This window comes from Schistocerca cancellata, chromosome 2, assembly GCF_023864275.1.
Source record: "Schistocerca cancellata isolate TAMUIC-IGC-003103 chromosome 2, iqSchCanc2.1, whole genome shotgun sequence".
Classification (NCBI taxonomy): domain Eukaryota; kingdom Metazoa; phylum Arthropoda; class Insecta; order Orthoptera; family Acrididae; genus Schistocerca; species Schistocerca cancellata.
In genome coordinates, this window is record NC_064627.1 from 1,148,445,032 (window position 1) to 1,148,462,531 (window position 17,500).

Here is a 17,500-nt window from a genome sequence, read left to right on the forward strand (position 1 = left end):
AAATACGAAAGGATGTGGGTTTTAAGGAAGAGGGTAAGGAGTCATTCCAATCCCGGGAGCGGAATGACTTACCTTAGGGGGAAAAAAGGACAGGTATACACTCGCACACACACACATATCCATCCACACATACACAGACACAAGCAGACATTTGTAAAGGCAAAGAGTTTGGGCAGAGATGTCAGTCGAGGCAGGAGTACAGAGGCAAAGATGTTGTTGAATGACAGGTGAGGTATGAGTGGCGGCAACTTGAAATTAGCGGAGGTTGAGGCCTGGTGGGTAACGAGAAGAAAGGATATACTGAAGGGCAAGTTCCCATCTCCGGAGTTCTGACAGGTTGGTGTTATTGGGAAGTATCCAGATAATCAGAGCCACTTCCTCATCCCCTCAAACCCAGAACTTTCCACAGAAGAACCCCAAAAGTGCCCCACTTGTGACAGGATACTTTCCGGGACTGGATCAGACTCCCTCCGCCACACACCGTTGGGTGGCTTGCGGAGTATAAATGTAGAAATAAATGTGGCTCTCCAACAGGGATACGACTTCCTCAAATCCTGCCCTGAAATGAGATCCATCCTTCATGAAATCCTCCCCACTCCACCAAAAGTGTCTTTCCGCAGTCCACCTAACCTTTGTAACCTCTTAGTTCATTCCTATGAAATCCCCAAACAACCTTCCCTACCCTCTGGCTCCTACCCTTGTAACTGCCCCCCTGTGTAAAACCTGTCCCATGCACCCTCCCACCACCACCTACTCCAGTCCTGTAACCCGGAAGGTGTACACGATCAAAGGCAGAGCCACGTGTGAAAGCACCCATGTGATTTACCAACTGACCTGCCTACACTGTGAAGCTTTCTATGTGAGAATGACCAGCAACAAACTGTCCATTTGCATGAATGGACACAGGCAGACAGTGTTTGTTGGTAATGAGGATCACCCTGTGGCTAAACATGCCTTGGTGCACGGCCAGCACATCTTGGCACAGTGTTACACTGTCCGGGTTATCTGGATACTTCCCACTAACACCAACCTGTCAGAACTCCGGAGATGGGAACTTGCCCTTCAGTATATCCTCTCTTCTCGTTACCCGCCAGGCCTCAACCTCCGCTAATTTCAAGTTGGTGCCACTCATACCTCACCTGTCATTCAACAACATCTTTGCCTCTGTACTTCCGCCTCGACTGACATCTCTGCCCAAACTCTTTGCCTTTACAAATGTCTGCTTGTGTCTGTGTATGTGCGGATGGATATGTGTGTGTGTGCGAGTGTATACCTGTCCTTTTTTCCCCCTAAGGTAAGTCTTTCCGCTCCCGGGATTGGAATGACTCCTTACCCTCTCCCTTAAAACCCACATCTTTTCGTCTTTCCCTCTCCTTCCCTCTTTCCTGATGAAGCAACCGTTGGTTGCGAAAGCTTGAATTTTGTGTGTATGTTTGTGTTTGTTTGTGTGTCTATCAACCTGCCAGCGCTTTCGTTTGGTAAGTCACATCATCTTTGTTTTTAGATATATTTTTCCCACGTGGAATGTTTCCCTCTATTATATTCATATAGTATGTGCGGATGGATATGTGTACACCCGTACTCTCTGCTGGAAATATCACTTTGCCACGAAGAAAAATGATCCTAATCCTACTCCTAATGATCCAACTCCCCAAGACACTAACCAAATTGAACCATGCCTGGAACAGTTCCGTCCTCCGTCACAGCGGGACCCACCTCCTCTTCCTCAAAATCACCCTCTCCTAACCTTCCAGGAATTTCTGACTTCCAGCCTTGCCTCTCAATCCTTCTTAAAAAACCTTAATCCTACTCCCAACATCACCACTGCTGAAGCCCAGGCTATCCGTGATCTGAAGGCTGACCGATCCATCGTCATTCTTCCGGCTGACAAGGGTTCCACAACTGTGGTACTTGATCGTCGGGAGTATGTGACTGAGGGACTGCGTCAGCTTTCAGACAACACTACTTACAAAGTTTGCCAAGGCAATCCCATTCCTGATGTCCAGGCGGAGCTTCAAGGAATCCTCAGAACCTTAGGCCCCCTACAAAACCTTTCACCCGACTCCATCAACCTCCTGACCCCACCAACACCCCGCACCCCTACCTTCTACCTTCTTCCCAAAATTCACAAACCCAATCATCCCGGCCGTCCCATTGTAGCTGGTTACCAAGCCCCCACCGAACGCATCTCTGCCTACGTAGATCAACACCTTCAACCCATTACATGCAGTCTCCCATCCTTCATCAAAGACACCAACCACTTTCTCGAACGCCTGGAATCCCTACCCAGTCTGTTACCCCCGGAAACCATCCTTGTAACCATTGATGCCACTTCCTTATACACAAATATTCCGCATGTCCAGGGCCTTGCTGCGATGGAGCACTTCCTTTCACGCCGATCACCTGCCGCCCTACCTAAAACCTCTTTCCTCATTACCTTAGCCAGCTTCATCCTGACCCACAACTTCTTCACTTTTGAAGGCCAGACATACCAACAATTAAAGGGAACAGCCATGGGTACCAGGATGGCCCCCTCGTATGCCAACCTATTCATGGGTCGCTTAGAGGAAGCCTTCTTGGTTACCCAGGCCTGCCAACCCGAAGTTTGGTACAGATTTATTGATGACATTTTCATGATCTGGACTCACAGTGAAGAAGAACTCCAGAATTTCCTCTCCAACCTCAACTCCTTTGGTTCCATCAGATTCACCTGGTCCCACTCCAAATCCCATGCCACTTTCCTTGACGTTGACCTCCACCTGTCCAATGGCCAGCTTCACACGTCCGTCCACATCAAACCCACCAACAAGCAACAGTACCTCCATTATGACAGCTGCCACCCGTTCCACATCAAACGGTCCCTTCCCTACAGCCTAGGTCTTCGTGGCAAACGAATCTGCTCCAGTCCGGAATCCTTGAACCACTACACCAACAACCTGAAAACAGCTTTTGCATCCCGTAACTACCCTCCCGACCTGGTACACAAGCAAATAACCAGAGCCACTTCCTCATCTCCTCAAACCCGGAACCTTCCACAGAAGAACCCCAAAAGTGCCCCACTTGTGACAGGATACTTTCCGGGACTGGATCAGATTCTGAATGTGGCTCTCCAGCAGGGATACGACTTCCTCAAATCCTGCCCTGAAATGAGATCCATCCTTCATGAAATCCTCCCCACTCCACCAAGAGTGTCTTTCCGCCGTCCACCTAACCTTCGCAACCTTTTAGTTCATCCCTATGAAATCCCCAGACCACCTTCCCTACCCTCTGGCTCCTACCCCTGTAACCGCCCCCGGTGTAAAACCTGTCCCATGCACCCTCCCACCACCACCTACTCCAGTCCTGTAACCCGGAAGGTGTACACGATCAAAGGCAGAGCCACGTGTGAAAGCACCCACGTGATTTACCAACTGACCTGCCTACACTGTGAAGCGTTCTATGTGGGAATGACCAGCAACAAACTGTCCATTCGCATGAATGGACACAGGCAGACAGTGTTTGTTGGTAATGAGGATCACCCTGTGGCTAAACATGCCTTGGTGCACGGCCAGCACATCTTGGCACAGTGTTACACCGTCCGGGTTATCTGGATACTTCCCACTAACACCAACCTGTCAGAACTCCGGAGATGGGAACTTGCCCTTCAGCATATCCTCTCTTCTCGCTATCCGCCAGGCCTCAATCTCCGCTAATTTCTAATTTCAATTTGCCGCCGCTCGTACCTCACCTGTCTTTCAACATCATCTTTGCCTTTGTACATCCGCCCCGACTGACATCTCTGCCCAAACTCTTTGCCTTTACAAATGTCTGCTTGTGTCTGTGTATATGAGGATGGATATGTGTGTGTGTGCGAGTGTATACCTGTCCTTTTTTCCCTCCTTTTTTCCCCCTAAGGTAAGTCTTTCCGCTCCCGGGATTGGAATGACTCCTTACCCTCTCCCTTAAAACCCAAATCCTTTTGTCTTTCCCTCTCCTTCCCTCTTTCCTGACGAGGCAACCATTGGTTGCGAAAGCTAGATTTTGTGTGTATGTTTGTGTTTGTCTGTGTGTCTATCGACCTGCCAGCGCTTTTGTTTGGTAAGTCTCATCATCTTTCTTTTTAAACATATAGTTAGTTAGTTAGTTATGTGTTCCATTTTTAAGCTTAAAATTTTTATTGCCTACCCCATTTCCTTAAATGGCACAAAATGCATATATTATACCTATAGATTTATTTATTCCTATTCAAGAATTCATCTATGGTATAGAAGGGGTTGTCAAGGAGATATGATTTCAATTTATTTTTGAAACTATTACTTCTTTGGGTCATACATTTTATTTCATCTGGTAATTCATAAAAAAAGTTTTACAGCAGCATATTTCACCACTTCCTATGCCGAATATAGGTTAAGTAGAGGATAGTATAAGTCTTTCTTTCTTCTGGTATTATAATTATAAATGTCACTGTTCTTTTTAAAATAGTCCATGTTGTTGAGTACAAATTTCATTACTGAGTAAATGTACTGTGAGGCTGTTGTAAGAATTCCTAACCTTTTAAACAGATGTCTACAAGATGTGTGACTATGACCTCCACACATATTTTCTTGAGTCTTCATGCACTTTTATATATGTTAGTTGTTGTTGTTGTGGTCTTCAGTCCTGAGACTGGTTTGATGCAGCTCTCCATGCTACTCTATCCTGTGCAAGCTTCTTCATCTCCCAGTACTTACTGCAACCTACCTCCTTCTGAATCTGCTTAGCTCTTTTATGATGGTATCTACTATTATTAGCATTTATTTATTTTTCAGTAACACAGATCACAATTTTAAGTTCAGATGTAGTTTGGCGTGTGTATCTTAATTACACTAGCCATAGTAATGTTGCTTTTCACCTGCCAAGAAACTTTTAGTCCATCACATGTGTAGGTTTATATCTCTCAGTAAATAATTTTCCTTGTTATTGTTAATTACATTCCATCATAAATCTCACATCCTAAAATACATAACTAAGGCGCTTACCTTCCTGTAAAGGAGCGAACAACATGCTACTCGGATTCTCATGCCAATTCGTTGTGATATAAGAGAGGCATGATGCATTATGAAAATATTCAGTAAGCTGCTCAGTAGTAGAATAGCAGCATACAAAAATGCTTGGTCCTTTGACACTTCTGTCTCGGGATTGAAGTACGTTAGTAGCAATGCCATAAATACTGGAACTAAAATCCTGCAATAAATAAAACATAATTTAAGAAAATATTTTATGTTCACTGGTTTGTACATTTGTGTATGTGTATGTCAGCACCAGAAATATACCACTATGCCTATATAACAGAATTATTGCCATAAGGTGACCATTTTGCAAGCTAGTTGCTTACAGAAGCTGAAAATCTCATTTGCAAAGATATAAAATGTGTGTTGTAATAAAGTTCACATAAACCATGCCTTGTGTCTACGGTTCAAATTAGGGTTCCACATTCTGGTACAAATTCCATCAGCATGCTCTGTATGAATTTAAAGCATAAAAAAATAAATAAAACTGAGAATTCCTACAAATTCAAAAATAATTGCAAGCTTACCCTTGAGTCACATTTTCCCCAAATCATACAACTATCTACAATTAAAAATGAAAGCTGCTGTTAGCTTGTGTGGCAATGTTTGTTACACTTCAGTGATAGCTATTTTATTGTGAATACCAATGTAGTCTCCAGCTTTCAGTGTTACTGTGTTAAATTTAGTTCATGCAAACACAAGCAGTTTATAGTAGTTTATCAAATATTAATTATTTATGCAGTTTTTAACAGTTGCTTCACTTTCTTAATATGTACCATAAATGCCTTCAGCCCAGCATCAACTTCACAATAGTGAATGAAAGCTTCCTTCTGTGAATGGAATGATCCACAGGAAAGATGACTCTGGGACAAGGTGTTTATAAAAAACCAGCACATACAGACCTGTATCTATATGTGATATGTTGTCATCCACCATACCAATGCACAGGGGTCCTGGGGATGTTGGCAAGGTGGGCTCACACCATCTCTGATGCAAAAACATTGATACGAGAACCAGAGCACCTTTCAAGCTCGTTTTTTAAGCAGAAAAGCTATGCTGATGCACAGATCCATTATGCTTTGGAGTTTTAACCTTCCTCAGAACCAGTAGACGATGATTGTAGATCAGTTGTTTTCTACCACATGCTGGTAATGTAGCTTCAAAGATAATGAAGAATTTCACAATGATATACCTAATATTAGGAGTGTGTTGTGCTCACCAGCCATGATTAGAGCTCTCCTTGGCACTGTGAAAGATGATCTGGGGCAAAGCAAGCCTGGTGTTTACAGAATCCCTTACCGTTGTGGGAAAACATATACTGGCCAGAAAATTAGCACCAATCATGAGAGATGTGTTGAGCAGCATTGCCACATGCTGTTACCACAACCTGAGAAATCTGCAGTGGAGGGGCACAATCTAGCTATGGAACATAGAATGATGTATGTTGAGGCACAGATAGGGGTTCCCGTGTCTCAGTATTAGGGCTATGTTTTAAAAGAATCAGTTTAAATTAGACTGGCAGATAATACTATAAAGAGAGACAAAGCCTATTCTTTAAGTGAAATGTGGAATCCTGTTTTATCTGACACTTGAAAAAAAGTCAAGAGACACACACTCTGTGATGATTGATTGTTTCTACCAGCTTTCACTACTGGGGCATTGTAATTTCACTTAATATTAAGGAGCAACAGCAACGACTTCTTGCTAAGGTACTTTTGGTTTCCTGGTGTATAAAAGGACTCCACTTGTGGTAGGAATCAGTTCTGGCCCCATTCCTGGCCTGCTGGGATATTTGGCTGAAAACAAAATGCTCAAAAAAGAACAAACAGCCCACCCATCTCTCACACTTGACAAGAATTATCTCAAACTTCCTGGCAGATTAAAACTGTGTGCCAGACCGAGACTCGAACTCGGGACCTTTGCCTTTCGTGGGCAAGTGCTTTACCAACTGAGCTACCAAAGCACGACTCACGCCCGGTACTCACAGCTTTACTTCTGCCAGTACCTCGTCTCCTACCTTCCAAACTTTACAGAAGCTCTCCTGCGAAACTTGCAGAACTAGCACTCCTGAAAGAAAGGATATTGCGGAGACATGGCTTAGCCACAGCCTGGGGGATGTTTCCAGAATGAGATTTTCACTCTGCAGTGGAGTGTGCGCTGATATGAAACTTCCTGGTAGAGCACTTGCCCGCGAAAAGCAAAGGTCCCGAGTTCGAGTCTCGGTTGGGCACACAGTTTTAATCTGCCAGGAAGTTTCATATCAGCGCACACTCCGCTGCAGAGTGAAAATCTCATTCTGGAAACATCCCCCAGGCTATGGCTAAGCCATGTCTCCGCAATATCCTTTCTTTCAGGAGTGCTAGTTCTGCAAGTTTTGCAGGAGAGCTTCTGTAAAGTTTGGAAGGTAGGAGACGAGGTACTGGCAGAAGTAAAGCTGTGAGTACTAGAGATGGGGGATCCGCTCTTGAACTAATTCATAGAGTTGAATCTTTCAAAGGAGTGAACAATCAGTGATTCAGAAAAAAAGAACGGTAGCTGCAAATGTTTCCCACGGCAGAGAGAGAGAGAGAGAGAGAGAGAGAGAGAGAGAGAGAGAGACGGAGCATATCAGCAGTGCCTCTGCTGGTCAGAGCACAGTGCACGCCACACAACACAGCCAGTGCCGGCCTCTGCCCTGCTTCTACCTTGGCTGCCTGCATTGTGCAGTGCCCCATTGGATTTTGTGTTTCACATATGCCGTGCCGTCTCTGTGCGTCGTCTGCCGTGTGCAGTGTCTGGCGCAGCTTAACTTCGCATCACACTCTGTCGGCGAACGTTTCAGTCGCACGTCCTGCCCTCTGGGCAGTTGATGCGAGCAACAGGACAGAGAGCCACCTAGTGGATAACATAGGAACTACTTGCAAAAACCTGCTCGCATGGGAACGGACGATTTGTCTCGGAGCGGATGAGTTCACCGCTTCCCCCACCCTCGGAACTCGCCCGCTCAACGCTCACCCCACCGTCTCGACTCTATCCAGAGCGTTGAGCAAAGCGACTCAGGTGTCACTCTGGTCTCTGCGGTCTCAGCTCATGCAGTAATACAGCTCGCGGCTCGACCTGCACGACTCAGCGCCTCTGCATCGGAGTTCGTCCCCACTGGATATTGTTCTTCGTAGTAATACCGCTATGTATATTACATTATTATGTTATGTATACATCAATTGTTTTTATTTTATTTTTATTTGTTTAAACTGATTAGATTAGGTTTCTGATGACTCCTCTTACTATAGGATTTTTATTATGGACACTCGAATTTACGCTTTAATTACGAGCGAACCGATAAACGTATCGCAAAATGTGATACACCAATATTTTCCTTGTTTTATTCTGCGTAAGGCTATATGCAGCACTTTCGTTTTACAGTCAAATTTAAATTTTTTTTTCTTATTCTGGTACGGATTTTGCGATTTTAGGCATCTTCGGAAGGAAACGTTCACTTTAAAAATATATGGCTTGCGATGTATTTGAATGAGGTTAATGAAATTTTAATACATTATAGCCAAATATATTTTTAATGTAAATCTCAAGTTACAACATTTTCTGATCACCCAAAAAACCACGATAGTGCAAAATAAATCAATAATCAAAAACTTTGTCATATCGTGGAAATTTCAATAAACAATACAAAATTCTTACTCATTATCTGTGTTACTTCAAAATAGGATCAAATAAGATCAAAATACAGGTATAGTACTGGAATAAACCAAGTTTAAAGGGCATTGTGCCTTCCATTAATTTTCTATTGTAAATGAGTGGTGAGTCATGAAAAAGAGCTAATTCATTTCAGGGAGTGAACAGTTCTGATCCAATCTCTGAAAAGAACAGTTTTGCCCATCTCTAGTGAGTACTGGGCATGAGTCGTGCTTCGGTAGCTCAGTTGGTAGAGCACTTGCCCGCGAAAGGCAAAGGTCCCGAGTTCGAGTCTCGGTCGGGCATACAGTTTTAATCTGCCAGGAAGTTTCATATCAGCGCACACTCCGCTGCAGAATGAAAATCTCATTCAAGAATTATCTCTTTTGCTCTTGTCAATAATTCAGCAGTAATAGACCCTTGCAACCCAAATGACTTTGAGGTTTTCGGCATTTGGGTAGCATTTCAACCTGCATAGGGGTGAATGCCTGCAACTGATTGCAGAATTACACTCATTACATGAGGGGGCGAGCAGTCTATGTAGATGGCCTGAAGGCTGTTGTACAGAAACATCATTGATGTGGTGGACTACATTTGTAGTGTGATATATGTTTTCCCGTCACTATACTGAAACGCAGCCTGCTGACTGTACAGCAACCTGTTTTTCTTGCTCATCATTCTTTCCAGTAGTTTTCTCTCAGCCACTACCAAATCTTCTACCTATATCCACATCAGGAAGTGGTCGTGCTGGGTAATTTGTTGGCCACTCCACACTAAGTTGCAACTGTGAGGGTGGAAGAGACCCCACACTATTGCCAAAGCGTGTGCTTCGGCCTGCTCGATGCCAGAGGCAATGCACCTCATAGCATGTGGTGCACATTAAAATCTCAATACAGAACAGGCTGGGAAAGGTGTGTGATGGGATCATAGAAAGCCTCACTGTGTAAAGCCTCATGTGATGGCAAGTAAAGGAGGTATACATTCCTGTGGAGACTGTCACCCACATTGTTTTAAATAATTCTTACAGAGTCAAAGACAGAAGGGTGAAGGTATACCCTGCACAAGCAGCAGGTCAAACTCTCATCCTGCCCCTGCCCCCTCCCTCCCTCCACACGCACCACACACACACACACACACACACACACACACACACACACACACACACGGAGAGAGAGAGAGAGAGAGAGAGACAAACGTACAAATCAGTATCAGTTGGAAGAAAGCCAGAACGTGTGATGGAAACTGACCAGTAGCAAGTCTACCCAGAGCCATTTGTTATGAAATTTCAAAGCTACTTTGCTTTTCAGTGTGAAACTAATATGAGCTACCCTCCCCACTGCAGATCCTGTGTGTGCCCCTATACTCGGGCCTTGCCTGTACTAAGAGTGACAGTTCAACCGTGCGAATCTCGAATCCACTGACTTATGAGAACTATTTTATCAATGGGAATGGTCAATCCGCTTTTCTTACTAATTACTTCAAGAATGTGTGTTAATTAAAGGTTGGGTGGCAGAGTACATTCTTATTCTCTCACGAATCATTTTATTCCCATAGCTTCAACAGAAAGATTATCATCAGATTAACCAGGCAAAACAAGCCCCGGATGGACTGAAGGCTTTGAACCCTTCTTTCTCTACTACTGATTTCTCTTTTGATGGCAAACTTGGTGTATTTCATGATACGGTATACATTTTTTCACTGACTGCCTACAATTTCTACTTGGTTGGTGGGGTATTATGCTTCTACATATTCTTTTTGTGTTTGCACTAATTGCATGAATCCAAAAAGAGATGATAACTTTCAGTATCTCCATCTGCATCTATACTTCTCAAACCCCCATCACAGCAGAGTATACGTCCTATTGTACCAGTTATTAGGGTTTCTTCTTGTTTCATTCACCTATGGAGCATGAGAAGAATGAGTGACTTAACACCTCTGTACGTGCTGTAATTATTGTAATTTTGTCCTCATGATCCGTATGTGAGTGATACATAGGGAGCTGTAGTATATTGCTAGAGTCATCACTTAAAGCCAGTTCTTGAAACATTGTTAGTAGACTTTCTCAGGAAAGTTTACATCTGTCTTCAAGTGCCTGCCAGTTCAGTTTCTTCAATATCTCTGTGACACTTCCCCATGGACCAGACAAACCTGTGACCATTCGTGTTGTTCTTCTCGCTATACGTTCAATATCTCCTGCTAGTTCTATCTGGTATGGGTCCTACACACTTGAGTAATATTCTAGAAATGGTCGCACAAATGATTCATAAGCAATATACTTTGTAGACTGATTGCACTTCCCCAGTACTCCACCAACAAACCAAAGTCTACTGCCTGCGTAATGAGATCATACCATTCCATATCCCTACAAAGTGTTATGCCCAGGTAGCTGTATAACTTGGTTGATTTCAATAGTGACTCATTGATATTATAGTCATAAGCTACTAATTTTTTTTTTTTTTTTGTTTTGCAAAATGCACAATTTTACATTTTCAAACATTTAAAGCAAGTTGCCAGTCTTTGTACCACTTTGAAATCTTATCAAGATCTGACTGAAAATTTATGCAGCTTTTTTCGGGCACTACTTCATTACAGATAACTGGATCATCTGCAAAGAGTCTGAGGTTTACTATTAATATTGGTCGCAAGGTCATTAATGAATAACACGAACGACGACGGTCCCATCACACTTCGCTGGGGCACACCCGAAGTTACTTCTGCAGCTGATGATGGCTCTCCATCCAACATAACATGCTGCATCCTCTCCACCAAAAAGTCCTCAATACAGTCACAGATTTCACTTGATAGGCTACCCCAATATTCGTATTTCTGGCGATACTGATCTTTTTTGCAATAGAAGGGAAGGAAGCTGTAGGCCTAAGGCAAACAGCAATAAGGCTTTAATGTGCTTTCTGTCCATCAGACAAAGGAATTTGTTTTATCACTCCTGTCTCTTCCATCTTTTTAACTTCAAAAATACTCAAGGATCATGATTTCACTCAGTGGGATTGTCCCAACAGTTTATGCAACCCAGCAGTAACAAACCAGTGGGTAAGCCTATTCACTCATGGCTTGCCTAGTCGCATCTCACTTTTTACTTCTACTATTGCTGCTGCTGCTACTTCTACTACAATGACGAAAACTACTACTACTACTACTACTACTACTACTACTACTGTTAATAATAATCATAATAATGCATGCAGCTCTCCTGTATGGTTAAATGATGATGGCATCCTCATCAGTAAAATAGTCCCCCATTTGGATCTCCGGGTGGGGACTATTCAGGAGGATGTCATCATCAGCAGAAACAAATCCAGCAATCTACAGATAAGAGCTTGGACTGTCGGGTCCCTTAATCGGGCAGGTAGGCTGGAAAATTTAAAAAGGGAAATCAATAGGTTAAAGTTAGATATAGTGGGAACTAGCGAAGTTCGGTGGCGGGAGGAACAGGACTTCTGGTCAGGTGAATACAGGGTTATAAATACAAAAGCCAATAGGGATAACACAGGAATAGCTTTAATAATGAAAAAGAAAATAGGAATGCGGGTAAGCTACTATGAACACCATTGTGAACACATTATTGTAGCCAAGACAGACATGAAACCCAAACTCACCACAGTAGTACAAGTTTATATGCCAACTAGCTCTGCAGATGATGAAGAGATTGAAGAAGTGTATGATGAGATAGGTTAAAGGAAATGATCCAGATAGTTAAGGGAGAAAATTCAACAGTCACAGGGGACTGGAATTTGACAGTAGGGAAAGGAAGAGAAGAAAAAATAGTAGGAGAATATGGACTGGGGGAAATGAATGGAAGAGGAAGCCACCCTGGTACCATTTTGCAAGAAGGCTGTACGCGTGGAAGAGATCTGAGAACACCGGAAGGTTTCAGATTGATTATGTAACATGGTAACACAGAGATCTTGGAACCAGATTTTAAATTGTAAGATGTTTCCTGGGATAGATGTGGATTCTGTTCAGAATTTATTAGTTATGAACTGTAGATTAAAACTGAAGTAATTTCAAAAAGGTAGGAAATTAAAAAGATGGGATCTGGATAAGCTGAAAGAACCAGAGGTTGCCGAGAGTTTCAGAGGGAGTATCAGGGAACGGTTGACAAGAACAAGGGAACGGAACATGGTACAAGGATGGGTAGCTTGGAGAGATGAAAGAGTGAAGGCAACAGAGGATCAAATAGGTGAAATGATAAGACCTACTATAAATCCTTGGGTAACACAGGAGATATTGAATTTAATGCATGAAAGGAAAAAATATAAAAATGCAGTAAACGAATCAGGTGAAAGGGAATACAAAAATTTAAAAAAATGAGATCGACAGGAAGTGCAAAATCACTAAGCAGCAATGACTAGAGGACAACTTTGAGGATTTAAAAGCATATATCACTATTGGAAAGATAGATAACATGTACAGGAAAATTAAAGAGGCATTTGCAGAAAGGAGAAGCAGCTATATGAATACAAGAGCTCAGATGGAAAATCAGTCTTAAGCAAAGATGGGAAAACTGAAAGAAGCATATAGTGTGTCTATACAAGGGAGATATACTTGAGGGTAAAGTTAAAGAAGACGAGAAGGGGGGATATGATACTGCACGAAGAATCTGACAGAGCACTGAAAGACCTAAGTCAAAACAAGGACCTGGAGTAGACAACATTACGTTAGAACAAGTAATGGCCTTGGGAAAGCCATCCATGATAAAACTCTTCCATCTGATGAGCAAGATGTAGGAGACAGGCGAAATATCCTCAGACTTCAAGAAGAATACAATAATTCCAATTTCAAAGAGAGGATGTGCTGAAAGATGTGAATACTATCGAATTACCAGATTAAGAAGTCATAACTGCAAAATACTAACACAAATTCTTTACAGAAGAATGGAAAAACTGGTAGAAACCAACCTTGGGGAAGACCAGTTTGGATTTTGGAGAAATGTAGGAACACAAAGGCAATACTGACCCTTTGGCATCTCTTAGAAATTACGTCAAGGAAGGGGAAACCTACATTTATAGCATTTGTAGACTTAGAGAAAGCTATCGAAAATGTTGACTGAAATATTCTCTTTGCAATTCTGAGTGTAACAGGGCAAAATACAGGGAGCAAAAGGCTATTTACAATTTGTACGGAAACCAGATGGCATGAGAGACAGTTGCAACCTGTCTCCTATGTTATTCAATCTGTACATTGAGCAAGAAATAAAGGAAACAAAAGAAACATTTGGAGTAAAAATTAAAGTCTGGTAGAAGAAATAAAAACTTTGAGGTTTGCTGATGACATTGTAATTCCATCAGAGACAGCAAAGGTCTTGGAAGAGCAGCTGAACAGAGTGGACAGTGTCTTTAAAGGACATGAAATCAAATGAGGATAATGGAATGTAGCTGAATCAAATCCGGTGACGCTGAGAGGATTAGATTAGGACATGACACACTTAAAGTAGTAGACGAGTTTTGCTATTTGGGCAGCAAAATAACTGAGAATGGCCAAAGGAGAGAGGATATAAAATGTAGACTGGCTATGGGAAGAAAAGGGTTTCTGAAGAAGAAAAATTTCTTAACATTGAGTATAGATTTAAATGTCTGGAAGATTTTTCTGAAAGTATCTGTATGCAATGTAGCCATGTATGGAAATGAAACATGGGATGATAAACTGTTTGGGCAAAAAGAGAATAGACACTTTTTGAAGTTTGGTAGTACAGAAGAATGCTGAAGATTAGATGGGGAGAGCATGTAACTAATGAGGATATACTGTAATAAATGGAACTGAGGAACAAAGAAATTTGTGGCATAACCTGACTAGAAGAAGGGATCAGTTGGTAGGTCACATTGTGTGGCGTCAAGGGATCACAAAATTAGTACTGGAGGTAAGTGTGTGTGTGTGTGTGGGGGGGGGGGGGGGGGTAAAAATCGCAAAGAGAGACCAAGAGATGAATACAGTAAGCAGATTCAAGAGCATATAGGTTGCAGTAGTTATTCAGAGATGAAGAGGCTTGCTCAGTTTAGAGTAGCATCGAGTGCTGCATCAAACCAGTCTTCAGATTAAAGACCACAACAACAACAATAGTAAAATAATGATACTCACTTATATTTACAAACCAACTGGTAGAGTGGGAGTTCGAGTGTTGTTACTTGTACAACAAGTTAACTCGACGATCCTTCTTCGCGAATCTCTCAATGACATCATCATACCACGTAGCTCGGCTTTCAAGTACCCGCAGTACTGGTTTTTCAATTGAGGTACAAGCAAGAGCTGACAGGAGATCCTGGGCCATACTTTTCCTCAAATACACTTTTACTTGTTCAATATTAGAAAAAATCCTGTCAACTGAAACACTTGCAGGAATGGTAGCAATCAGACAAAATAGTTTGAAAGCTTCCGGAAGAATCTGGTCCGTTTCATTCTCAATCATCCTTTTGATAACGTCGCTCAAAAGGAGAGTGTGAAATGTTTCTTTATGCTGGGAAGAATATACGATTTCCAGTTCTACACGCAACTGTGAGGGATTGAAGGACGCGCCATACGTTTGTAATAATGAATCCACACCGTCTACAGGGAAATGCTGACCATAATTGGCGAACTGAGTTGTATCGCCCAATTTCAGAAAAAGCAGTTTATCACACTGTGAAAATCTCGTTTCCAGTTGCGTTACAATATTATCCAATACCTCGAAGTACACTTGTCTGTATTTTAACATCAATGGATTGCCAATGCATCCATCCATCAGGTCAGCTCTATTTATGGAAGATTCAGCTTGTGAATTAGCCGAGCGTTTCGTGGAATCTAAAAATTCGATCAATTTATCTTCCTTTCTTAAGTTCATCATGTAAGCTATGCAGTCTGAGACAGCTTTGTTGCCAAACTGTGCGTCATTTTTTTTTCCTGAAGAATGTTGAAAAGCAGTTCAGTCTTTATAAATATGGTTTGAAAAACAGAGAGAAGAAAAACAAAGTCAAAGTCTAGAAGGCTATTTTTGAAAACACCGGCTCCTCTTGTAGTCGTTGCACTAGAGTCTGCAGTCTCAATTATTTTATTTAAAACTTCAATTAGCCCCGAACGGTTTTCGTGAATGGCAGATATTATTCTGGCGTTACAGTTCCATCTCGTTTCAATGTTCAGCAGAATGTGTTTACCAACAATACTGTCGAGAATTGCTGTGCGTTTGGAAGACCGATGGAAGAAAGCAGGTATACCCTGAAGCGTGGAGAAAAAAATCCTTACCGGTTTCATATAAGAACAACTCTGTTGCAAAACTAAATTTAAATGATGTGCAAAGCAGTGAGTAAAAACAGCTTGGGGGGCAACTTCACGGACCTTAGCTAGCATGGCATTTAATTCTTCCGTCAGAACGGAAGCACCATCATAGGATTGGGCCACCAGTTTGTTCTTCATATCAAAATTCCGAAACACCCCGCTCAGTACAGTGCATAAAGCAGCTGCAGTTCTAGTTTCGCTAACATCATGAAAACCAAGAAAATGTTCTTGTATATCGCCACTGGAGTCCACTAGTCTCACAATAATAGAGCATTGTGACGTGTCTGAAACATCTGTTGCTTCGTTCACAATGCAGGCATAAAATGAGGTTCTATCCAAACTTGAATGAATATATTTACAAATCTCCTCGTTTATACATTCAATCAGGTCGTTCTGTACAGTTTTTGAAAATCCCCGGAAATAGTCCATTTTCTTCCAGTATGCTTTCAAATCTTCGTTTCTGCTCAATACAAGTTTAAAAATGGCTCTGAAATTTCCGGGATTCTGGGCCTCGCCTGTCTCATTATGACCTCTGAAAGCTAGCTCCTGCTTACACAAAAGACACGTTACGTCAATTAGAATTTTCATGATGTCTCTGTTAGCTTTCACTTCATTGTTGTGTCTGCTTTTCATCAGACTGTGATGTTCGTCAAGTTGCTCTGCAATACTTTTGACTTGCCTGGACAGTACTTTATACGAAATAAAACTGCTCAGATGATCTTTAGAAGAAGCGTGTCGCACTAAACCTCTGGACAGGTTTTTCAGATCGTCGAAACCCTCAGCGGACCATACACTTTTTCTGGTGCTTAAGAGCAAACATGGCCAGCAAAATAATTTTCCTTTTGTAGGGCTAGCACACAACCACTTGTGCTGCTCATACCACGAACTTTGGAATGCACGTGTTTTCAACTTGTCTATCTGAAGAAGGTGTAGTGCCGGTGTTGGGGGACCTTTCTTCAAAATTTGGTGTCGTTCAGTTTCACATCTCCTCGAAAACGAAAGCTCCTGCAAGGAAGTAATGATGTCCTCGCTCGAAAGCGTTGCATCAGTACTTAAACAAGACTGCGCTTCATCCAGATTCATCGCACACGAGTCCACCGCTTCACACGGTACAAGTGACGCAAGTCGGCCTCCACAGGGAGGCGGCACCCCTGCGACTGGCCTCCCGCGCCAAGAAGCGCGCGGCAACATGGCTAGCACGGCGCGCACCGACACCCCCGGGATAACAAGGCCGTCCAGCAGTGTTGGTGACGTCACACTAAGCGGCCCATAGCCGACGCAGCAGTCCACGGACACCTCCGTACAGACGCGCCTGATACTAACGATCTTCTGTCCGTCATACAGAAAGGAGCGAACTATAATTCGAACCAAAGACTAAATTATATATATTCTTGTAAACAGCATGAAGGTTCATAACGAAATACCGATTACATATACGGGCAGGAATAAGTTTAATCGATTGAGGAACTTCACCACTATTTTATAATTGTCAGAACACTATTTAGCTTTAAAACTCGCATACAGGTGGTGACAAATGCCAA

The 17,500-nt window shown here is 42.5% G+C and overlaps 1 protein-coding gene and 1 non-coding gene across 2 annotated transcripts in view; one reads left to right on the top strand and one right to left on the bottom strand.

The window, feature by feature from the left end:
• LOC126163184 (ATP-binding cassette sub-family C member 4-like) overlaps positions 1-17,500 on the bottom strand; it is a 293,006-nt gene that overhangs the window by 173,186 nt on the left and 102,320 nt on the right. Inside the window, exon 4 of the mRNA XM_049920135.1 lies at positions 4,998-5,202. Within this exon, the coding sequence (XP_049776092.1) occupies positions 4,998-5,202 (205 nt within the window). The remainder of the gene's footprint in view (positions 1-4,997; positions 5,203-17,500) is intronic.
• Trnas-cga (transfer RNA serine (anticodon CGA)) lies at positions 8,928-9,002 on the top strand. The gene has a single exon. It is a non-coding gene; the product is annotated as a tRNA-Ser (tRNA).